The sequence below is a fragment of the Lichenostomus cassidix genome, chromosome 19 (assembly GCF_008360975.1).
Source record: "Lichenostomus cassidix isolate B80296 chromosome 19, HeHo_3.0, whole genome shotgun sequence".
NCBI lineage: Eukaryota > Metazoa > Chordata > Aves > Passeriformes > Meliphagidae > Lichenostomus > Lichenostomus cassidix.
Window position 1 is genome coordinate 3,515,970 of NC_139499.1, and position 26,070 is coordinate 3,542,039.

Here is a 26,070-nt window from a genome sequence, read left to right on the forward strand (position 1 = left end):
GCTGCTGAGGTCAGCTTGCTGACTTGAAAGACTTAAAAAGCTCTGTGGTGGAGAAAGAATGGAAAATGAAGGACATGAGGTGAAAAGTCCCTGACAGTTTCCTCTTGGACAAGGTGAACAGAGTCCAAAAATTCTTTATACTTTCTTTTCCTCTCTGTTCTCCCAGAGGTGGGTTTCTATTGTGTATGTGTTGAATGGTAGGTAGGTGGGATGCCTTTGTCATCATCATTGTAGGGAGGGAGGGATTTCCTATTGCAGAACAAAGCTGAGTTATTGATAACAAAATCCACCAATGCACTGAATGTTAGGAAATGCTAGCTGAATTCTGTGCGTGTGGGGTTTTGCACAAATACTTAAAATTTTGGGAAATTATTTTAATTCAGAAATGTTGTCCTTTCTGGACATCTCTCCCCGGTGCTCACAACAAAGGACAAGAAGAATCTTTTTTCATTCTTTCTCCCTATGTCACTTTTCATTTCAGTAAGTACAAATAAAAATAATAAAAACCAGAACAGGCTGAAGTAGGGACTAGGATTTGGAAGAAATTGTGAACTTCAGGTTGTTCTTGCAAGTTGACAAACTGCTCTGAACAGGGAAAGATGCTGTTCCAAAGTGCACTCACCATTAGTATGTCTGCTGTGATAGCCCAGTTTGAAAACAGAAGAGTTTCTCCGATAAAAATGCAAATCTGTTGTAACAAAAGACACAAAAAGGAGAAGATTTATTCACTTGACATTCAAAGAAAAAATGACCTGTCACAAACTTTCCTTTGTTGTTTATTTGTCTCATACCTACACAGTGCACTCCTTGTTGCTGTTGTGGTTTATTTTGAGTATTAGCAAACCACAGACTTTTATCAGAGCTCTAGAGGGTTGGCCTGAAACTTTGTTACTGTAAACTAAGTTTATGATCTACAGAGCAGCTAAATTAAAGGCTGACACATTTGATTTTAGAAGAACATGCAAAACCAGCATGAAGAGTCAGCCCCAGGCTTGCATACTTAGACTCATAAAATCGTTGAGGTTGGAAAAGACCTTTAAGATCAAGTCCAGCTTGCACCATTCTGTTCCAAAAAGCCAGTTAGAAAAGGCAAGAAGGCCACAGCTCCCCAAAGCACAGCCACTTCCATCCCTGGGAACCAAGCTGTGTGTTCAGCTGCACAGCAAACCAGCTGAGGTTCTCTACCCACTCTGTGGAGGGTTCCTTCCCTCCCCAACAGCACTGTATGGGTAATATCTGTCCAGTTGAGACTGGAATTAAGTATGGGCTTTGCAACATCAGTGTCTTGTGGTGAAATACAATCCTTGGCTCTGTAGAGATGGTCGAGACATTAAAAGCCACAGAACTGCAAGAGTGGCAGCTGTGACATGATGTGACCACTGCCACTGTTCTTCCCACACACCAGTTGGGGTTACCTAAACCTCTCAGACCCTCATGTCACTGCCAGGAATAATTTGCTTTATTTAGCAAGTCTTACGCACTGCCCTACAGAAGCTTCCTCTATTTGTTTCTAAAATTGTCTTTGTTTCCCACATATTTTCCCTCCCTATCCCCTTTTTCTGTGACTGGATCTGTTTCCTCTGTGATGGTGTTCAAGCCAGTCGTTACAGCTGGTTAGGAAATCTCCACTTCCATTTTCCCACTGCCCACTGGTTAGGAAATCTCCACTTCCATTTTCCCACTGCCCACTGGTCTACCTTGAGCTCGGCTTTCACTGGAAATGATGAGACTAAATTCATGGAGGGACTAAATTGAGCTTGGGAAGGATGGAATCACAATTCTGCATGCAGCATTGACATGCCCTGCCTACTTGCAGCACTGCAAACAGATAACTGCTTGCCTTGAGCTGATAGGAACTGCACACATTTGAATTGTTACAGGCAGCAAGCAGAACTAGTGCCCTGTGCAGGAATTCAGCACAAGTTCTTTAAATAAATCACTGAAATGCTACAAACTTCAGAGCACACCAGTTCTGAGCTGCTGAATGTGTATTTCAACCACTCCATGAAATGTGTGATTAATAGGTGGGAACTGGTAAAATGAAAAGAGGAACAAGAGGAAGATCAAAAAGTAGGATAGAAGATACTGACATTCAAAAATATCTGTCCTTCAGCTGCTGATAGAGGTTTATAAAAATGAGTTCACCCACTGCAAAGGGCATGTGAGGATACGTGGCATTTCTGCAGAAGAGAGACTCTAGGGGTGCTTACAGCAAATAGGGCAACTCCAGAACAGATAATAGCTCCTGAAATGCTCATGGTTTTGACTCCTCACTCACTTTTTGAATTTCATTTTACAGTGAGATGTACATCTACATCTGTTTCTGACTACAGCTGTGCTGCGTAACATCTCACCAGGTCTATTTGGTGTCCAGCTGCTTATCTATGCTTTTCTGTTTAAGTGATCAGTTAGCAAATTCTGACTCCCCAAAATGATAAATACAGTAGGTTTCAGAGTGGTCACACCAGCAGCTCTCACAGCAAGCTCTAAGCAGGTTACAAACTCCATCTGTGACTGTTTTCAAAGGGCATATCTGTTGATATCTTCATTATTTGTACTTCTCTCTGAAATGGTGGGTAAGACACCCTCATGAATTTCTGAATGTGGAGCAGTTCTAACTCCAGCTCAATGCTGGGCAATACTGATGCCTCAGAAGTAGGCAGGTCACCAACACCATGTCAACAGAAAGTCCCTGGGGTTGAGACTGAGATGCTGTAAAAGCTCTCTGGCAAGGTTTTACCCTGGGATTTGCTATTTCTGCAAGATCATAAAATGTCTTTGAGGAATTGAAATAGATGCTGCAACTGAGGAATTTGGAACAGTGTCAAAAGGAAGGCGAAGCAAAGCATCCCTCTCCAGTCACTTGGAGATTTAAACAAGTGTAAAATCTACAGCTGGAATGTCTGAGCAGTGTGAGATGATGGTGCCACACAGATAATGGGTTTCCAGAGACAGGTTTGAAAACCAAGTTTCAAAGAGTTCATATTTCAGAAGGGTGGGACTTACAGATATGCAAAATGGTGCTCTAAGGAGCTGGCTTATAACACACAAATCCACATGCTGCAAGGAAAACTGAATACAAACTAATTGGACTATACAGCCAAGCAAGATGGAGAAATAAAAGAGAGAAATACAAGTGTCTGGGCAGCTAAGTGATACAGAATTGTTGTTTTATTCTACCTTGCCAACCACTTTACCACTGCCAGTAATTTACAGGATCAGTATGAAAAGATGATCTGGAAAAAAGTAATCTGTCTACCTGCCTCAGGTGGGAGTGGCTGCTACAGAATGGAAATAGCAACTGCCCCAGGGACCAAAACCACCTGCAGGAAAGGACTGAGCAGGAGAGAATTAGCACATGTGTTCAGGGGAGGAGGAGAGCAGACAGTACACAGCACGTAAGGGACAGGGTGATCATGTTAATGGAAATGCAGATCTTTTCCAAAGAAATAAAACCTATGATGCCAAGAAATTAAAAAGCAAGGGCTCTGCAGGTTCTTGCTGGAGTGTGAACACTTCACTGAAGCTGATGCCTGTATCAGTCAGCATTAAAGCTCCCAACTGTTAACTAAAGCAGGGAGGGAGATGGTGATCTGGTGGCCAACACAGCTCAGCAAGAGAGAACATCATCTCATGGAGACCCACCTAATTGCGTGGAAGTGAGAAATTTAAGGCTCTGAGCCAATGAGGGTTCCAAAAACATTCAGTGTCAATTTTTGCATGGTGTGATCCATGACAGAAGCCTAAAGCCAGTCACAGTACAGAAGGTTGGCAAATACTACCATGCTGGGGGACAGACCAGAGCATTGCCTTGCCTTTCACAGACACAGAACTCAAGGATGTGAGCCAGGACAGGCTGTCAAGGAGGATATCAGAGATAAGAAAATCAACCCATCACTTTCACTACATTGTTTCCAGAAGGAGATTTTATCATGGACTTTGAGATAAGGAAGGTAACCTAGCCCATCATTCTGTCCACCAGTCACAGCATGCTCTCTCCTTCATCATGGACCAATGAGACTTAAAACAGAGAGCAATGAGAAATTGCTACACAATGCAACCTTGCAAGGCAGGTCTACTGAAATGCAAGGGAATTAAACACTCTGGAAGTCTGCAAGATTGCAATGGCTCTTTGACTGGCATGGAAAAACAAGAGTTTGTGTTAGAAACTTGCCTTGGAAAGTGAATTCAGTGTGACACTGCCACAATAACACCTTGTGTTATGAGACACTGGGGGCTCCAACACAGACCTGTCCTCTCTTTCTGGTCACCAGGTTTCCAGCAGAGCATATTTAGGGCTATGGAGAGGCAGTGATTCCTGCTTCAGCCTAAGAGCATCACAAACAATCTCATATTCCTTATACCCCCTCCATATGCAGCTATAACTTCCTTTGCAAATCATTGACTCTTTATTAGATTTACTGCTCATCCATAATAAAATAAATTGTTTCTAGGGTTGTTTAAATAATACCATCTACATTTATATACTTATATAATGCATAATAGTATGGCTATTAAAAAAGAAAAAGAAAAAATATAAAAATGAGAGTAATAGCTACCTCCTGCTGCACAGTTTTTATAAACAGTATTTCCAGCCTAGAAAGGGAGAGGTTTCTGTCTAAAGAGACTGAACACCACAAATGAACATGTCTGTCACTGGGTGTGAGAAAGGAGAAAATCACAGCTCTGTCTGCACAAAGAGGTAGAGTGTGCAGGTGAGGGGTGTGATAGATCAATGAAAGGAAGGTTAATGATTCACCAACCAGTAACACCCTCTCACAGGTTGTCTGGGGTGATCATTCTTCTGCCAATTCAAATGTTAGTTCATGGACACAAACCAGAGACCTGAATCTTAAATAGCCAGAGGAGGCATTCTTGGCTCTGCCTTAATGATTTTGAACTTCCACCCTTTCTGGTTGTGCTTCCCCATAACTGTGGCAGCTGCTGAAAGACTCAGAAAATAGCCATGGCTAGACCACTGCTCAAAATACAGAGAAATGAGGAACAGCAGTTGGCTGGTTAGCTGTAAATAAATTCTCCTTGCTGGTGAGTGTGTGCTGCTGTGTGGAAGTGAAGGGTGGGCTTTCCAAAGGGATCCCAAACATCTCATGCTTTCCCTTCAAAAACTTCTCCCAGGTCCCAGGCTTCTCTCATTCTGACATTAAAAGGGAACCAGGGATTTGTTCAGTGACTGGATTTCTACTCCCTGCTGAAAGCAAGATTCTAGCCCGAGGCTGGATTATTATAGTTGAGCTTTTCCTTTTCCCTTCAGTCTAACTAAAAGAAGGTTGGGTTAGATAAGGTGTAAGGAAGGAGTTTTTCACCAAGGTGGTAGAGCATTGGCACAGGGTGGCCAGGAGGTGGTGGATGCCTCATTCCTGGAAACATTCAAGGCAGATTGGAGGGGGCTCTCAGCAACAAGGTCTGATGGAAGGTGTTCCTGCACAGTGCATGGGGGTTGGATTAAATGACCTTCAAAGGTCTCTCCCAGCCCAAACCATTCCATTTATCTGGATCTATTTGATACCTTTTTATATCATTCAACTGTAAGCACTCAGGGAGGAGCCATATTTTAAGTGCTGTGGGTTCCTGGGCTATGATGGGGCTATGGTAATAGAGATAACAAATTGAAATTACTGGGTAATTAATATTAGTCTGCTGCAATCCACCTAGTTATGGAAATAAATGGTACTGAAAGGGAGCCAAAAGCTTGCCCACAGACAAATTACACCGTAATTGTCATCTGGTACCACTGCAGTTACAATACCCTCATTGCAAGGGAAGTGCTCAATTTTCTTGCACCAAACATTAGGCAAGAGCAATAAAGGTGTGGATTGAGGTGCAGATAGAACAGCCCAAAGGCAGAGAGACCTGTGGGTTTCCATGGAGCTCTGAATTCTGATGGCAGCGGGGATAAGCTGTTGAGATATCAGACACATTTAGACAGTGCCAAAATGCTGAGAAGCAAAAAGGAAGGACATTCAGCAAGGCAAAGGCAAGAAAACCTCCCAGGCTTTCTTCAGGGGACAAAGCACACAGTCTTGTAAGGAGTTTGGTAGGGCTGGCATATGGAAAGGATTATACTCACATAGGCTCCCACGATGCTGCTCTTGGCAGCCACGAAGATCAGACAGATGAAGATGGCTGATCCCAGCATTCCAACAGCACAGACAAGAGGATCAGCTCGCTGTGTCTTTGACCTGCACCATTTGGTTGCTCCTGCCCCTGTGATCACACCCAGGAAGCCAGTGAAGCAAGTGATTGCTCCGAAGATCAAACTATAAAAAAAAAAAAGAAGAGAAAGTTGGGGTTTTTTTGGAGTTTTTCCCCAGAATGGGCATGGTCTTTGGACAAATTATTAGGGTAAACTGATTGATGGAAATTTGCACATTGGCTTTGCAAATTTTAAATAAAACAAATGCACATGGTTTTAGCCCTCTTGCCCTGCAATTAGGAACAACACAGCATATTAAATTTATCGCTATGGACAGGCTTTGATCCATGGGTGATGGGGTGCAAAGGGCCTACACTGCTTCCTTGGGTGGAACTGGGATTCCTACAAAGTGCCCTGAACAGCTAATTATGTATGGACAAGACTAATTAATAACCTGTACAGTGATCATGGAAGGGGAAATCATGGACAGGCACCAGGAAGCCTCAGGGGATGCAAACCTAATAAGATTCTTAAATACCAGTGATTTCCAACATACTTCAACTTTATAACTCCTTTCATGCCACTTCAAAGAATCTTTTTGCTGTAAGGTTACACATTTGAATGTGTTAATTTAAATTTAAAGAGCCAGAAGGATTCTCCATATTATATGTGCAGGACTTGGATTACAGAGTCTTGGGCAACTACATTAGAGTAACTTGAGGGCAGCTCAGAACTGAGCTGTCGTCAAGGAGGGGAGATTTCTCTTTGTAAACAGCAGACAGGCACTCAGGCTGGAGCTGTGTGTTTTGCTCACTGCATTTTTGCAGAATAGCCTGAGATTGTCTGCTGGACAGTCTGGTGGATGGGACTCCACACCACTAAGTACTTTACTTGAGTTGGGATTATGTCTGCTATGGCAAGAAGGTTTTTCCTAATTTTATTTTCTCTCATGAGCTAATAAGCAAAAGAGCTGAGAAAAGGCATTTTTTAATATCTTTTATTTTCCTGAAGGAATGCTTTTATAGCATTTTCTGGTTTGTGCCACCATGGTAAATCCAAAAATGACGAATTATTTTTCATAGCTTATGTGTGGCAAGTGATATTCCATAACCAGGACTGAAAACCCCAACCACGGTATAATATCAAGTACTCCAGCCCAAAGTGACCCATTTCTTCAACAAAACTTAGCACACACAGCAGTTTACAGAGCAATGATACAGGGAAGTCCTGTCTCACAAAGAAACAAAAGCCTACAGGATTAGTCCCTGCAGCTTTAGGGGAACCATTCCAACCTCTGATTTACAGCCACCACTGGGGCTTCCCAACCTGCCAGCTAATTCTGCTGCTATCACAGATGGGTCTTAAGAAACCAAATTCTCAGCTCTCCAAACATCCTCCTTACAGGATTTCTGTTTTCTCTTTTCTACTCTGTCCTGCAGCCTGGGAATGAAGAAAGAGCTGAGGTCATTGCTTCTCCTTTGGTTTGACTTCATGCAACGAAGAAGAGAAATAAAACCTAGTTTACAATTCCAGCATTTCCTATCATTGTTGCAAGGACTTAGAGGAAATTACAGACATTCTAGTACCTTGTCTCTGTGGGACTTGCCTGTTTCCTCTGGTAAATAAGCCCCTACACCCCATCCCCCCCGTAAAGCAGCTGACTCTGACTCTCACCTATCTTTGGTGCCACAGGGCTGGGAGCTGCAGGTCTCTGCTGTCTTCTGCACGACCTGTGCTCTGTGAAGGTACAGAGGGATCCACATGCCAAGTGCCCCTGTGGCAAAGGAGACAGCTGAGGTGGCCAGGGATGAGAACACATAGCTGCGGCTGTGGAGACAAAACCAAGAGAAGGTTTAGGGGAGAAAGTGGAAAAGCAGGAGCTCCACACAGGACTCAGTGCTTCAGTGACAAAACAGTGCTTCCCCACATTTGCCACCTCCCTTCGCCAAGGGGCAGGGGTGATGTGAGGTAGAAAGAAATGGAGAATCAGAAGCATGGCATATTCACATGTGATACTCCATTGACAATAATGTACTGAACTCATCAGAGATGTTCCACAGGACCGTTTGAGAAGACAATCAGTACTTGGTCACTAAGACATGATATGTGAATTGCAGGGCTTTCACCCTAATGTCAACTGTTTACTTGGATGAGCAGTTTCACTTCTCCTTCCCCATCCCTGCCACCATATGGTTACTACTCATATAAACTACCAAAAGCAGTAACACAGAAATATTGATAAATCCTCCATCATCACTTTTCATAGTCCTTTGAAACTGGACAACAAGACCAGGGAGGTATTCTAGCCAGTAGTTCTAAAAATGAAGGACATCACAAGTTTCCCATCAGAACTCCAAGGTAACCCTGAATTCACAAGTGAAAGTATTTGCACATTCACAGGCCAGCTTTCTGGAAGGAAGTGCAGCTGCTTAAACACTTGTGAGCCTGTGAACCTTTGTGCACAGATACAAGCACACAAGCACATTCAGTGCTCATGGATTCAGTCACATGTGGTTTATAAACACAGATATTTAAACTTTCTGTAGTACAAGCTTCTGTGTGGTTTTTTTCTCTTAAATTGCTAAAACTCTCTTTCCCCCCTCAGCAGAGTAGCAGTTTCAAGAGAAAAAAAAGTGCCTGAACAACAGTGGCACAACAATTAATACAGGAAAACAGCAATTTCTACACTTCAAAAGCCCTGATTTGTATGAAGTATGAGCCAAACAAAGCAGACCCTTTCTTAGATGTCAGTCTTGCAAAGGTTAGAGCAAAACTTGGAATCCATCATCGTCACTGCAGTCAATACCTCATGTAACTGTGATTTTCTTTCCTAGATCCACAGACTAAACTTCCTGCAACTCCCTGCTTGTCATCACTTTCCAGTCTCACCATGCCAAATCCAGACCACTGGATGTTCCAATAAAGCATTAGAGGCAAAACATGTTTTTTGCTAGTGCTCTTACTTTCTAATCAATGCTTTCATGTCTCTCAGCCATGAAGTCCGAGCCTTCAGCTGCCCCCCAAGCTGTTCAGCATTTCCTCTTTTAGCAGCAGGCACAAATATCAAGATGAGTGTCCCTGTTATCATTCCTAGGAGTGGAGATACCTGCAAGAAAAGAGCAGGGAATTAGCACAGGAGTCAGAAGGCTTTGCTTTGACTGGTCAGGAAGAAGAATAGATCAGTTTGGTTTCCATGAGTGATGCTCACAGCCAGTCAGAACCTGGGAGCATTGAGGCATCTGCTCCTTTCCTTCCTCCATGTCATTCTCTGGACTCTCTTATCTCACTCTGGAAACATGCAGCATTGAACACACTCTGATTCAGGCAATCCATTGTGTTAGTAAGAACCAAGATTCATCTAAACATGGTTCTTCAGTGATGTTTAACTCTTTGTAAACCTACTCCCAGCTGGGCTGAGAGACCAGCTGGTTTCTGGGTGAGTGCAGAAGCCTTTTAAAGGCAATGAGATCAGCTGAAAGATTTCTGGATGTAGAGAACATGCTGGCTTTGAAAACCCTTGCTTGACATGCATCCCTCTGCTAGCTAACCCACATTGGCTTCCCACTTTCAGGCATCTTCCTCAGGGTACCTCAGTACAACAGACCAAGAAACAATGAAAATTCAAGCTGGAAGATAGAAAAACAACACATTCAAGGGTTTGGTTTCCCAGTATCCAATCCTTTCTCCCAGGCACTAGGCAAAAATACAAAGATCCCACAGTGTTTTTCAAGCTACAAAAACTATTCTTGTTTTGACACTGAAATTCCATTATTGTCAGAATGGAAAATAGCTCCATTAGGAAAATAGGAACATGGATTTTACTGAGCTATCATCTCATCTAGACAGGCTATTTAAAAAATGAATTCCTGTTCCAAAAAAAAAAAAATAAAAAGAAAAAGTTTCCATTATTAACCTGAGAATGGCCTTTACACATTACAGTGCTTCATGTCCAAAGATGACAAAACCAAAATCCTTCTAGGGAAGACAAAAATATTTCAGAACTGGAAAGTCAGGAAAATCCCTCATCCAGGGATACACTGAAGCCTGATACAGTATCCTTATGACAGCTGAACACAAGACACAGCACTGGTAAAAAATATTGGAAATGCTGTATTTTCTACAGCCAGATAATTTTGAGTCTCTTTGATTTTTATCTAAAAGCTTAAGTACCCACCAGGACAATATCCATGGACACTCAGTAATGCTCCAGTGAAACACTCCCTTTATTGTTAGATCCAGAGACAAAGCTGCTGCTTACCCACATGCCCTTCTGTCTTTTCCAGCCCACTGAAGTACGGATTATTCCTGACCTCTTCTGGATTTGGAGCCCACAGGAGATTACAGAGGGAAGCACCATCCTGGGGAATCATTCCCATCTTGCAAGAGCACAGTAATTGCCATAGGGATGGAAGCTGCTTTAGACTGATGTCTGGAGGCTCTCTGTGTGTGATGTGTGACTGTGTGAGCAATGGTGTCCAAAGCAGCCACCACAGATGTGTGCAGCTCATCAGATTCCCCAGATTTTGTACAGTCAGGGAATCCTACATCAATGTGTCATTTATAATGACCTGTAAGGGTCTGGATTTCTCAGTATAACTCTGAAGACACCACCTGTAAAGAGCTAGAGACCATCTCTTTGCACAAATTAACTATTTGGGCTTTACAGACAGATTTGGGATTTTCAAGAGTGCTCCAATTAAAGCCCACTGGCCAGAGCAGGGGCTGGCCAGTGTCTCACTTCTTGTGTTGGCCTCTGCTCAAAAGTTCATGTCACCCTTAAATATTTCTACTGTCTAAGGAGGTAGCATCCTTTTGGTGGGAAGCTGTAGGCTACTCCACTTTCCACTCCAGGTGCACAGCTGGAAATTGCCCTCCACTCGCCCAGCTGCAGATGAACTGTTCATGGTGATGTTCCTGGCTTTGCCTACCCTGGGCATGGCCTGTGTCACAATGTTTGCTTCAGATGGGAACCCCTGTATTTCATCAGCTGCTGTTGTAAACAGTGTTGGCCTGAGCTTCATGAGATTCATTGCCTCCATGAAGTGCCAGAGCCAGAGAATGCACCTCCTGTGCCACCCACAGCACCAAAGGTCAGAAACCAGTTCTGCTGGGCCACTTCCTCTCAGCTCTTTCAAGACATCTTTGTATGCAAGAGCTGTTTGTGAGTATGTGGTTGGAGTGGATTATCTTTTCAGCACATTTATCAGGGTCCCAAGAGGTTAAAATAGGAGGAAACCAACTGTCTCAGGGCAGAAAAACAAGCGGAAACTGGAACAAAGTGTTTTTTCCTCAAAGCAGGAAGCCATTCTCAGAGTTTCTTGACAGCAGGGGACTGAAAGACTGTGGAGTTGATTTAAGGCCAATGCCTCGTCTTCCCATTCCCATCAAGAAGTCACGACTGATTGATTGATAACAAAGCAATAGGAAAATTCTTGCTCCCAAGCAGGGAAAACACCAAATCCCACAAGCCAAGCCCACATACCTTTCCCCTTTCCTCAGAAAGTGCATCTGTCATGCATGTAACATCCACAGAGGCAATTTCCAATCCTTTACCTTCCAGATATAATAACAGGTTGAGGCACAGTGTGATGGAACTCTTCCTAACACCAATCAATCAACCATCATTAAGATGTGTCACTAACAGGGACTTACCCGCAGTGCCCAATGCCAATCTCCAGCAACCTGCTTCACACTCGAGCCAGTGATGTACCCCAAGCCACTGCAAGAGAGGCCAAGATGAGAGTTAGCCAGGGCTCCAAGAGTGCCACAGTCACAGCTGTTCATAAAGGCAAAGAGAGGCACAACCAACTCTGTGTCCTCAGCTCCCTTGTCCTACAGGAAGGAACATGGGGATAGAAGCAGATGGTGGCTAATATGTGACTCTACACAGCACGGCTGATCTAAAAATGTTCAGATCTGATGGAAATGTGGAAGTTTATAGCTGACCTTTCAATGTACAGGGGATGGAAACAAAGACTCAAAAAGAATTTATTTCCCAATTTCATTTCTACGTCAGGCCTTTCTCTCTGTGCTAATATGAATATTAAACAATTTTATGTTCAAGCTTTCAGTTAAAAAGTGCCCTTCAAGGACAGACCATATTCCATCATTAGATTTTTTTTTTCTTGTCACTTAATAGTACTTGGTTCTAATTATGCTGGAAGAGACCATTTTCTATTAGCTTTGAAGCAAAACCAAGGAGAACATGCAAGAAGTTTGATGAGAGACCTTCAGCCTCATTTAAGACATAAGGTGTGTCACAAAAGACTTAAGGTGAATGTAGCCACGTTTCTCTGAACATGAGCTGAATGTGAATATCCTTTTTCAAAACTGCTGCATTTCTTGCCGAGGTTACCTTGGCTAAAAGTTGCCAAGATTGCAGTGAGGCAACTGTGGCTGCCCCTTCCCACCCCCTGATTGAAGAGTTTGCTAAGCTTTGGAAGATGGCACCTATAACCTCCCCAAAAAATGAACACTTTACCCAGACAAGCCCCAAAATCAAACTGTGAATCATCACAGGCTGATTTGGGTTGGAAGGGACCTTGAAATCCCATCCAGTGCCACCCCCTGCCATGGGCAGGGACACCTTCCACTATCCCAGGTTGCTCCAAGCCTCATCCAACCTGGCCTTGAACATTTCCAGGGATCCAGGGATAGCCACAGCTTCTCTGGGCACCCTGTGCCAGGGCCTGCCCACCCTCACAGGGAAGAATGTCTTCCTAACATCCCATCTAAACCTCTTTCAATTTACAGCCCTTGTCCTATCCTCCATGGCCTTGTAATCCCTGCTGCTGTTGGGTATTGAGATAATGAAGTCCCAGAGTCAGGCTCAACAGGATGAATATTTGTAATTTCTTTCTAGTTCACTGAATTCTCTAGGCAAATAATCCTTGGAATCCTTGGTCCTCTTGGCAAAATATTCTTTTTACCAGTCAAGGACCTCTTTGTCTCTTTTTCCTCAAGAGCAAAAGGATGTTTGTGAGTGTTATCTCATGGGTAAGTGTTCCAGCTTGTAAAATGCACCACCAGAAGTTTTTCTCTGAGTTTGGAACATGTTGCCCATGTATTCCCTTCTGGAAATGAACCCATGATGCCCCTTTTGCACAGGATGTTGTCTAGCTATTGGAATTGGTATGCAAACTATGCAAAGCCACCCTGCCTACAACCTCACAATAGAGGGTCAGCCATTATTTAAAAAAAAATAAAATAATGACAGATTCCCTCTTGTCCCAACAATCAGATACTGTGTTGGGCTGATAAGGAAACTCCACTGAAAAAAATCAGCTAAAATAGTTTTATTCCATTTCCACCCCATTGCTGTAAAAGAGTAAAAAAAAAAAAAAAAAACCAACCCAAAATCAACAACAAACTTCCCATTAGTTCCCAAAAGTCACACACATGAACCAGTAACAGGGCCAGAAAAAGAAACTAATTCCTGCAACTAATTAGTCACTGCTTGCAATATTTTCCTGTCTAAACCATTCCACCCAATGTCAAGAACTACCATCATTAGCAATTTCAAATCTGTGTGAGTTGACTTAAGAGAAAAGCCAAAACCAGATTGAAGAACCTTCGTGTCACTTACCTGCCCAGAGGAATTGCAAAGTAGAAAACAGACAGCATTAGGGTCCTTGTGTTTTTGGTGAAAAGGTCTCCGATGATGGTTGGTGCAATGGTGGAGTAACTCGCTTCACCAATACCAACCAAACCCCGTGAGAGCACAAGGAGCCAGAAATACTGAGAAAAGAAAGAAAAACATTAGCAGGTCCCTCCTTGGCTTTTTTAATTCAGGATGAACAAAAGTGAGGTCTGGGAAAACAGGGAAATAAAGCCCAGGAACACCCATGTGCTCTGTAAGCAGGACCTGCAGGGAATGACTTGGAGCCACACAGGCATTCAGCTGCCCAGGGAATTACCTGCCTTTCTGGGTAAAGGGCAATCCCACAGAACAAGGATATACTTCACATTCAGCACAACACAGTCTAAAATGGACAAAAAGGAATTGTTCATCTAATAGAATTTTCTCCAAGACCCATTTCAAGCAACACTTTCGTGAACTGCAAGGACCTGATTTTCCACCTAAGCTCTTTCACTGCCCCTGCAGTTTTCTGGGTGCTGCTGAGTGCAGGCTAAGACACGATGCTTTGATGCCTGAATACCTGATACATGAGCACAAACAAGTTCTCAGCCATCTAAGCAGCTTGAGCTACACCCAGAAGTAATTGCAGGGGCAGAAATGAAACAGTCAATGCAGAAAGTTGTAAGCCCAGGGAAATCTGTTTCTACAAATGTAACATCTAAAAATCCTCAATTTACTGTTGTTATTATTCTGCAGATCATTTGTGAGAACAGCAGGGATTTAAAGTGAAAGAGGGAAGGTTTAGATAAGATATAAGGAAGAAATTCTACCCTGTGAGGGTGGTGAGGCCCTGGCAAAGGCTGCCCAGAGAAGCTGTGGCTGCCCTGGAAGTGTCCAAGGTCAGGTTGGACGGGGCTTGGAGTAACCTTAGATAGTGGAAGGTGTATCCAGGGACTGGATGGGCTTTTAAGGTCCCTTCCAACCCAAACTATTCTGTGATTCACAGTTTATGATATATCCTTAAACATGGAAGTGCTCTGAAAATAATGAGCAATTACTAATTCTCCTTCTTCAGCGGGGAAGAAGTTAAGGGAAGTACCTGACTTTGCCAAATCAATCCACAGTACAATTCTCGTTCACAAACATGGAAAATGCCATGCAAACACCAAGCCACATGCCTTCATCATAAATAAATTTACCAGCAGACAAAAATCTACCAATGACATGCTTGCATTGTTTTCCTCACTGTAATCCCCTGGTTGAAAAGAATTTTTTGAGGATTCCTATAGTCACACAAAACAAATACTTTTGTGTACTCCTCACTTCCTCATATTTTGGTGTGAATTCTGCAGCAATAACCATTTTCTGAGGGAATACAGGTTCCTTGTTTGCTGGCAGGGCGTGTGCAGTGCTGCCCTCATTCATACATCTCCCAAAACTGCACATCCATAACTCACACATGTGGGTGTGAGCAGAAAGGGCTATACTGTGACTCAAGTGATTTAATTTATGGCAATTACCCAACGCTCAACTACTCCACTGCAGAAATATGCTGGCAGTCATTGGTGCACAGGTAACCAATGTATTTGGAATGAGCAACAGTATTTGTAACGTGCTGAAAGGCTTAGTCATGCAGAATTAGAAAGGAGGAACTGGAGGCTGGCTGTGGTTTCTGAGGAGGCTCAGATGTGGATCACAGAGGGGGTGACAGGCAAAGGAGTCACCTGCCAGGCCTGGGATGAGCATGGACAGTGCTACTTACACCTGGAGTAAATGCTACTTACACAGGTTTGTAAAATGCACTGGTTGTTCCTCAAATTTGAAATACCTACAGAAAAATGACACAATTTTGTGCTCACCAGCCAGCATTGCTCCCAGTGAATGCACTGGACAGGAATTTCCTCCAAACAATGTTGTTAGAAGGTTCCTCTCACAATCCTTGTGTAAAGCAGGAAAACTCTACCAAGTATTTGTTTTGTGGTAGAGTGACTCAGTTTCATCAATACCATGGCATCAGATGCCCAACACAATGCAATCATCTGCAACGAGTAACACATTCACTCCTCTCTCAGTTCCTCCTCCAGTCCTCCTCCCTGGCTTATCTCATGCTTACACACTCCAAATATCTGTTTAATATTTAAACTGTGGTCTTTGAAGCAGTGGTATTCAAACTTAAGTCATGAGATTTTGATTTCATCTGTGAATAAAAGCAGTCTTAAAAAGCATAATCCACATAAAGACCTAAATAGTATTGCCCTTCTGTGATCAGATATTCAAGACTATGGACCATGCAGCCATTAAGTTGTGACAAGGCTAAACATACAAAAATCTAAAACAATGTAGGGAATTATTTATAGTATAGTTGGCTCTATAGTGTGCCTGGTATTGGAGCTTTTTATCTAGGATTAAAAGCTAATACTTCTTTTAACCAGTTCTTCGGGATCTTTGGCTAGCAAGCACCCTGTTGGAACCCATATGATAAAATAATTTGTTATAATGAGCTGGGACCCCCCATCTTCCATCTCTAATCAGTCACTCAAAACATCTGTTTTAGTTGTCTCTGAAGAGGAACAGCTGGGGAGCTGCCCAAGACAAAATGTGGTCCTTTCCATGAGGAGCCTTGTCTTTTTGTTTTTCACAGGAGAAGAAAAAAATACAAGCAACAAAACAACTCTAAAATTCTTATGCTGCTCATCATTTGGACCACAGGCATGCCATGAACCACTCAGAAACTGGTCTGGAAACCATTCCATATGCAATACAGACAAGTGCTATTTTTTGTGTACATTTATACACGTACACCCATAGGAACATCCCTTTTCCTCTCCAAGTGGATGTGGACATGACAACCTACACAAACACATGGCAAAGTCAAATATTCCTCATGCAGAGGAAACTCTGTTCTCCTCCACAGCTGTAGCAGGACACCTCTGCCATTTCCTCTGCACTGGATTTTCCCCCCACTGCTTTTCCATTACTGTCCTACCTCAAGGCTCTCAGCATTTTAGTGAGACAAAGGGGCTGACACCAGCCCAATTCTGTCTGTGCTCAAAAGCAGAACAGGCAGCTCAGACTTTAACTGAATTTCACTGTTCCCCAAGCAGAAATTGATATATATTGAAGAAGCTTATTCCTTTCTATATGACTTGGGAACTCTTCTGTAATTTGTTCACCTGTGCAAATAGCTCTCTGGCAGGAAAATTGAAAATATCTGAGTCAGCTTTCAGGACCTGAGCTAATCCCTTCCCCACAGGTTAAGCCCAGCAACCTCAACACTTATCACCTCACTAGCATTTTTCTAAAATTAAGTGATTGAAATGGAAGGTTTTTTGAAACAAAGTGCTATTACAGCGAACAATTTATTTGTGTCTTTAATTCTGGAAAGCAATCATGTCAGAGACTGTCTGCACCTCCATGAGAGCTGCCAACATCTGCTGGTTTGGAGAGATGCAATGGGTTTTTTGTGCATGGCATCAATCCCCCTCCCTGCCCCTGTGTCAGCCTGAAGTGCTGCTGAGATTCTGCAGGCACAGCCACAGAGCAGCACTGCTCCAAGGCACCAGCCTGGCTGTGCCACTGCAAAGGGACACCTGAGCCACACAGTGTGACTGCTACGAGCTCCAGGGGCAATTCAGGGTGCAAAAGGGCTCCCAGTCCCTTTCTCCCTCTCCAACCTGTGTGGCTGCTGAGACACAAGCCAGGCAAAAATTCCAGTACACAATAAACCATCGACATATGGAAAGAATGGTGGCTGAAGAGACCCAGAACTGCCACAGCCTTTCTGGGAATTTCCCTTCAAGAGATGACATCACCAGAAATTTATGCACGGAGAAAGCACTCCTACCTGTGAATCTGAGGTACAAAAAGTCACTGCACCTGCTCTCATTCTCCCATCTCCTAAATATATGGAAGGAAAAACACCCTCTAGCCATAAAGCTGAAGAATTTACTTTGTCACTTGAAGAGTAACAACCCAAGTGAAAAAGAAACCAAATTCCTCAAAATAGAAATGAGTTTCAGAAGGGTTACAAATCCTTATGACCTGGGGATGTGCTGATAGTGAATAGAAAACTCTACCTACCAACTTCTACATTTCTTAAACCGTCAGCAAACCATAGGCAACAACAGTGACAGATCACAGGGTCCAAGGGACCTGGTCTCATTACTGTCACCACACACTAGAAGCTATGGATGTGCCACAATCCTTCCAGAATTTACATCTGAAAAAGAGTTTTCATGGTTGGAGGTAAATATTTCTAATACAGAACCATTGAATCGTTTAGGCTGGAAAAGCCCTCTAAGAACATCAAGTCCAACAGGTAAAATGTATGAAATTGTTTCTATTCACACCTTCATACTGACTTTGCTCTCAATCTCCTGCACATGTAAATGTTTGGTGGCCTAGGACACATGACTGGCTCTAATCCCGTTTGGTGAAACTTCCTAATTACACATTTATCCTAGTTAGACCATTCAGGGAGTAATACGAGTTTTAAGAGGTCTAATTACAGCTTGAAGTTCTTTCTCCTTTTTTTAATTAGTTAACAAAAGGAGTAAAGCCACAGTTCTTTAAAAGATTAGCCGCCAGTGGTAAACCTATAATCTGCCAAATATGTGTACAACTCTGAACCACCAGATTTACTGTCTAAAGAATCATATGATCCTTAAGCTTCGGTTATTAAGTATTTGCATTTGAATGTGGAATAGCTTGTAATGGTCTCAAAAGAAGCTGAACACATGCTGCTTTCAGATGAGGCACACATGGACTGAGGAGATCCCACAGACACAGTTACTCCAGAACAAATTCCTGTGTGTGCACAGCACCAATTCAAACCATGTTTAGAACTGGTATTGCTAGTCTAAAAGAGGGATCTTTAATGCTGCTACAGCACCTGCACCTGTACCCTTCCCTGTGTGACGATATTGATTCAAACTCCGGTGGATTTTGCATTTAGCTTCTGTAAAAGAAGAGTCAGTAGCACGAAATTCCTCTTTGAGCTGAGTTTTCTCATATTTTCCCTCTTTTATTATATAAACATTATGCAAAAGTCAAGACTATAGAATCAGGGTTTGCGTCCATTGAAAGAACATGTGCATAAAGCCATTCCTACCATAGGCAGCTGGGATTGCCACAAAATTATGTGAAATGACAATAAACTAAGGAGAAAGCATTGGGATTTATTTAATTCCCCTGAGTTACACTCCTGTATTTCTCCAGCTGGCTGAGCCTTGCACTGGGCATCTGGGGTAGCACAGCAGTCACAAGTGATCAGTTGGATAAATCTGAGATATCTCAGGAGCCAGCTGAACAAAGTAAACCCCACAGGGCTCAAACATCCATTGGAGGGCTGCACAACAGTGGTTCCCTTTGACAGCTACATTCACATGCAAGGATTTGCCCTCCCAGAGCAGAGCTTACATTCTCAGGCCACTTCCTCCTCCACTCCAGTAAGTTTTCCCAGCACTCTGCAGGATTTATATGGTTAAAGATGACACACCACACCTTTTGCCAAAAGATGCACCATTAACCATGAGGTAAGCCAAGCCAGGAACCTGCTCTGAGTATCGGGGTGGTGACTAAGAACTCTGGCTCCTGCACACTCACAGTGCAAATTCCAGTTCATTGGCTCAGAGCCACTGGAAGAGCTGAGCACTGGAATGACATTACGTATTTGCTTAAACACTAAATGAGGTCTCTCAGCCCTCCCAGGAATGAGGGGTCACCTTGAAGAATCTGAAAGTTTCCAAGTCAAACAATGACACTGACATAACACGAGAGACAAGCTGACATTAAACAATGATGTTGATGTTTCAAATTCCATTCTGTGTCTGGATGGATGACAAAGGCCACAGCAGAACAGATAAGCCTAAGTACATCTTCCATCTCTCTGCACCCCTAAAGCTTTATGAATTTTGCATATATATAGCCAAGGTGCTTGGCTTCCATTGGTGGATACAAGTCCTGGGCCCAAATACTTGATGGGAATGCTGTGTCAAATCTAGATATGAACCTCAAAGTCACATGCCTCACCTTTTCAAACATCAATGGTTCTAACTCCTCTCTAATAAAAGCAGAGTAAATATTGTAAAGAGCCAGAGAGGAGCTACAAAGTACTGATGAATTTTTCCATGCCAATCCTGAAGAACACGTCTTCCTGTCAAATCCAACCCAGACTTTTAAGTAACTGAATATTCATTCCAAATTTTGGCCATTTGGTATCTTACCATCTGGAAGATCTTTGAGCAGGAACAAAGGAAGATGAATATCTTTATCTTTATTGACAAGTAATCTTATCTAATCCCCCATGGGGATTGCCAGGCAAGAGACCAAAATACAACCCAACATGGGGGCAGAACTGTGCACTGAGATGTTTTGTTGGTCAGTACTTTTCTCCCCTGTTCAGAGGTTGGCTAAGCACTGGTTTCATGATTTCCTACAACCAAAGGAGTGGGTTATACTCAGTCTCTGGGTGGTACAAAGGGACCAGCATGGCACATGCTGGGGTGGAGTCTGGTTGGAGACAGACTGATGAGTTATCAGCTCTGAGTCAATGCTGAGAGTTATCAGTGTTTATCTGTTTTCTGTAGAGATACAAGTGCACTTAGAAGTTCATGCTAGAGTTACCTATCAGATAAATATAACTATGAACCACTCTTCTCACCTCCATCAAGAGTTCTCTGCTTATCAGCCCTGAGTCCCACAGGCAGGGCAGCCCTGGGCACTCACTGCAGCTGCTGCTTCTTCTGCCACTTGTCCCACTGCAGGGAAGTGATTGGGTTTGATTCCTCTTTTCTCCCCTCATTGTGTGTGTTGTCACTCACCCACAGCCAATTTTCACTCCCCATCTCTCTACAATCACAACTACCTTGTAAGTCACTACTGCTCATAACGTTTCCTGGAACTTCCATCACTACCGGATTCTATTTAAATTTTCAGTTTCCTCCCTTCGAACTGAACTACTGACGCTAAGTCCATCTTCCATCACCATTTTCAAACTGCTCTTCTCCTCTGCAAGCACTCACAGAATAAGAGAATAGCTGAGACTGGAAGGAGTTTTGGAGGTAGTCTGGTCCATGTCCCCTGGTCACAGCAGATCAACTAGAACAGATTGATCAGGATAACATCCAACTGAGTTTTGAGTATCTGCAAAGATGGAGGAGTCACAGTCATGCCAGACAACCTGTTGCTGTGTTTGACCATCCTCAGAGTAAAACTGTTTCTTATTAAGTGGAATTTCCAGCATTTTAGTTTGTGTCCATTGCCTCATCTTTTCACTGGGGACCTTTTAGAAAGAGTCTTGCTCCATCTTTACACCTCTCATTATACACCAAAGCAGCACTGTGGGCTCTCTGGGAACAGAAGCAGTTCTAGAGTGAGGATGCCACTTTGGCAAAGTTAAGCTATTTAAATTCAGTTAAATCCATATGGCAACCTCCATCTCACATTTACTGTGTCTCTGCTTGCATTCACACTAACCAGGTTTTTCTTCACTCCTTTTCCCTTAAGCCTGCTTGGCATGGAAAGTATACAAATATCAAATATTTGTGTCTGGCAAAGGATGCTTCTCCTACCCTCAACTCTGACAAGTAGGGTCAGAATTCAAGTGCAAATGCCCCAGGTCTTCCTCCAAGTGTTCAAAGATTTTATTCACACATGATTCACATTTGTTTTATTCACATGTACTCATTCTACTTATGCTGGCTGGAGGTTATAACCATGTTACAGATGAGACCAGTATATCACACCAAGATTTAACAGCAAGCTACTGAGTTGCTGAAACCTTAGTACATTTGATCAATCATTTGCCCAAGGGTCAGTACTGAAACCCTTTGCATTTAGGATGGACTTACACAACAGCTTCTAAAGCAGGTCTGATTCCTCTGCAGCATCCATTTACACTTTGTCAAACACTTCCAAACTTCAGCTCATTTGGATGCATTAAGTGTCCCACTGATTCTCAGCTCTAAACACCTCACCTTTGAACAATTCTCTTTTGGGAAAATTCAGCTGGTACTTAGAGCCCTGAAAGGAGAAGAGAGACTACAGCAAGCAGAAAGAGAGCAAAATACATATTTAATTATAGAAATGAGCAAGGGAGGTGAAGCAAAGTCCACTCGCCTTTCCTTTGATTGTTTCTAGTATTTGTTAATGGCTTTAGTTATCCCAGGTGGCCTGTTCAGGCACACTTAATTGAATGTGGAAAGTTTTATTTGGAAATGCACTTAAGATTCTGGCTGATTAAAGCATCCTTATTTTATGAGATTCGAATTATTATTTAGTATATAAAAATAACCAATAAAGATGGTAAGATACTCCTTTTTTACTCATCATACCCTTCAATCAGCAACTAAAGTGTTTAACAACTGCATGCCTACAGAGAGGCTCTAAAGTGAAGCACCTAATTAAGTGCTCTGGAGATAAAAAACAAACCCAAACCACCCTGGAAGTAGCAAGATTTCCCACAGCACTTCCACAGAGCTGCTTTGTGCTTCACAGGGACAAAAATCAGGGGCAAGATTTTCTGAGCTACTTGCAAATGTTGAATGTGAAATTCCCTTTCAACACTAAATTTGCAGCATCTAAAATCCAAATTCCCAACACTCTCCTCCCTGCAAAGCTGTGGCAATCCTGAGGGAATCCCCTGTTGCTTTTCAGTCATTTTTGAGCAGCACAAAAAAGAGGAGTAAGCCCAATTTCCATTCTCCATCCATTAGGTAGTGTATTTACAAGATACTGGGTGATTAAGCAGCATCACCAGGTCCTGACAATAGCCTTAGCTAAGACAAAGCAGCATTTCATCTTCATAATTGAACAGCTTTTCATTTGATGGTAAAAATATTACATGACATGTAAATGGTAGGATTTACATTCTCAATTTAGTTTCTTGGTCATTAATGCCAGATTCATGCCAGGGATCTGGGATACACTTGGGAAGAAGGTACCAGATTGCTCACTCATCAAACCCCACCTGGCAGATGCATTGCTGCTGGAATACAGACCTTAAAGAAAAAGGCTGATGTTCCAATAAATCACAGGGATCATAAAGAGCCCCATGTTCCCAGTGCCTGGTAGAACACTGAGTTACAACACTTCATTCATCCTTGGCTCTGGTGTAAGGCCCAGAGGAGTCCATGGCCCTTCACATGGCTGAAATAGTGGTCATTTATCCCTGTTACAAAACCATTATACACAGCTCAGCCAGAATTTATCTTCCACAACTGTTCCCCTGAGAACTTTAATAGTTCTGGGTCAGAAGCAAACAGTTGCTTTTTGTTCCAGATCTGTCAGGTGGGACACACTTACCAGCACTTGCCTCAAATATCTCTGGCATTAGGCACTATCAGAGTTTCCTTCCTGAGACATGCAAACATAGCCACAATCAGTAAAAAAATAGGGATTGGAAGAAATACAATGTAATTTTGCAACTGTGGAAACACTGCAAGGTTCTTGACACACACAGGTTCCCAAATGCAGCTGGAATATGGGGTGGCATTCACAGAACCAAAGGATAGTCACAGATATTCACAGGCTACTGTGTCTCAGCCACAGATGAGCCACAAGAAAGCCTGAATGCAAGCAGCAAACAGATGCCAGATTTGTCATCTGGCAAACAAACAGGCATTGATACCCAGCACTAACAACATCTGCACCTTCAGTGATGTCTACAGAAACATGGGAGATCCAACCCCATTAACCCAGTGGGCCATCCTGGCTCACACTCTTTGGTTTGGACCAACTCTGAAGCCAAAATTTAGTCAAATCCATCAGACAGGTTGGATTGGAAGTTCTCAGAGAGTACAACCCCATATCCCTCTCCCTGAAACCATTGCAGAAACTGCAATTTCTCAGCACCCTTGGAAAAAAGCATCAGCCAACTGACTGAGATATCCAGGTGTGAATGCTTTGCCCGCACTAGATGCATTTTCAAGTGTAGAACAAATTTTGAGAGTCCATGAAGGACACATTTTAATTGAATCCCTCAAGGTTTAAATTAAATTAGCACGAAGTTACAGTCCCTGCAACTTTCCCCATACTGTTGGTTCTGCTGATTCTTAGCCTATTTTGCTTTGCATATGCTAAAAATTCAAGTATACCAACAGGTCAGCTCTTGCAGGCAACTTTGCTGAAGAACCATTTAAATCATTCCAAGCTTTGATTTTTGTTTGTTCCTGCTTTCTGTTTTCACGCTTCCCTGGCTTGCTGACTCAATCAAGATCCAGAAGCCTCCAAGAACTGTGCAGAAGGCTGACTTTGCAGTATGTTTGGCCCATATCTGAGAGATGCCTCACTTTTAGCATCAGATTTCTAGTGAGAAACTGGTGCATCTACCAATTCCTTCTACTTAGGAGTTGCTTCTTATTCATGATCTTCCTTGAGCAGTTGTCATGTTCCTTTTTTGAAGTGTTATTAATTGACAAGGTCTTGTCATGCTGTAGCTTAATTTCATTTTCTAAATCCAGCCTATTTGACAAAATGACAACCTTATTAAACCCCACTAAACACATTTGCATGTTTTATGACCGTCTCCTCATGAGACTTCGTCAATCATGTTTTCAGACTCAATGATCAGCACCACACCCAGGGATTTCCAGCTCAAAATCTATTACACATAGGGTTGAGATTAGTACTCTAATTCGACTTATCTGAATTGCAAATGCAGTGTTTTGTGTAGACTGGGAACTTCATGCATTTAAAAGAAATGTCAACACTTCAAAAGACTAATTTAGCACCTGGTACTGTAAGACATTTCCCATCTTTCCACTATTTGCACATGACAGAACACAATGGTTCTTTTCCCAGCCTTGATGCACAACCCAGGAGGCCACAGACTGTGTGGCCACTGAGGTAGCACTACTCTTCCCAAGGAGTGACTGATGCTTTTGGATCAGCAGGCAACCAGAAGCTCAAAGAAAGGCTCAAATCCATACTTTTGCATCTGAACACAAGGCAGAGCCTGAATATCACATCCCTCTCCCCTGCATCCTGTTTTTCAGGGTAATATGCACAACCTTCAAGAACCATCCTGCCAACAGAAAGTTTAGATTTGTTTCCAGGCCTCCTAATGAGCCTAAACCTGGGATGAATGGATTGTTTTCTTTGTCTCTGAGGCATCATTAACCAAATTCTCCTAAAGCATTGTGCTTCCTCCCAAGGCATAAGCTTCAAGAACACCATCCATAAGCTGCCTCATTTATATCCACGCTAAACACATCAGTTTACAGCCTACAAAAATGGTTAACATTTCTGCAGACTCATATCTGAACATCCCAGCGGATCATGAAGGGACTCATTTTACACCACCAGCTTGGCACTCTCCCTGTACCCTCAAAACATAGCTATTTGGGAAGCTAATCCCCAAAGGAACAGGACCACCCAGGCACTGCAGTTGTGACTTGCTCTGCCTTCTGAACTTGTTTGACCAACCAGACATCCCACTATGGAAGCACAGCATGCACCCATGGACTCCACATCAGGAGTGACTCGTGTTCCTCAGGCCACAACCACTTTTGCAAGGATCCTGTTAGACTGATAGGAAATTTTCCCATTATTTTATATTTTAACATTTGCTTGGAAGCTTACATGCAGCCCTACTACTTTTTTTTCTTCATTTTTTTCACACCAACTGATTAAATCCCAGTCTATTTAAGGAACATTTTCCCTTTCTTCCATTCCTTCAATATTTTGAACAAGGCTGAGCTTAAGATACTGTAACAATTATTTACAAAACATAATGCTAAAGCATTATAGAGACTTCCACTTAGCCAGGGTTGAAGCAATATGACATTTTTTCTGTTTCTCCAGCATACCCTGGGGTTAGGCCTCTGCTGCAGCATGACAAGCAGAATATACATTTTAACAGACAACACAAGAAGAAGGAATGTTTCCAAGACACACACAGCCTGAAAATAAAACAACCATGCCTCTTTCCCTCTGTCTCCTCGCAAATAACTGGTCCAGGTGAGATTTCCTGCTCAGGCACAACAAAAGCAGGACAGGTGGGATGTCACAGGCAGGCATTGCTTCCACACCATCTATTAACTGACACAGCAGCTTAACTTTCCTAGTTCTCAACCTAGAGACTATAAAATCAGGTTTCTGCATAAAAATGGGACAAACCTGTAAAGGTCTTTGGCCTGCAAAGATCTTCCATGCACCATGCTGTTGATGTAGGGTCTGACTCAATTCCCACAAAGACACACAAAAGGCTCCCACAGACTTGCAAAGAAGGAGCTGAATCAGAACCACAATCACAGACCCTGTGATAATGATTTCAACATTTCCCAGTAACCCAGATAAACAGCTCTGAAACAGGACAGGCAATTACAGGGGCCCTCGC

At 42.8% G+C, this 26,070-nt stretch overlaps 1 protein-coding gene across 7 annotated transcripts in view; it reads right to left on the reverse strand.

The window, feature by feature from the left end:
• SPNS2 (SPNS lysolipid transporter 2, sphingosine-1-phosphate) overlaps positions 1–26,070 on the reverse strand; it is a 162,753-nt gene that overhangs the window by 33,960 nt on the left and 102,723 nt on the right. For all 7 annotated transcript variants that reach the window (XM_085078827.1, XM_085078828.1, XM_085078824.1 and 4 more), the window contains 6 exons: positions 13,740–13,891; positions 11,807–11,873; positions 9,118–9,260; positions 7,829–7,981; positions 6,089–6,278; positions 623–688 (listed from right to left, as the gene is read on the reverse strand). In XM_085078827.1, the coding sequence (XP_084934953.1) occupies positions 623–688; positions 6,089–6,278; positions 7,829–7,981; positions 9,118–9,260; positions 11,807–11,873; positions 13,740–13,891 (771 nt within the window). The remainder of the gene's footprint in view (positions 1–622; positions 689–6,088; positions 6,279–7,828; positions 7,982–9,117; positions 9,261–11,806; positions 11,874–13,739; positions 13,892–26,070) is intronic.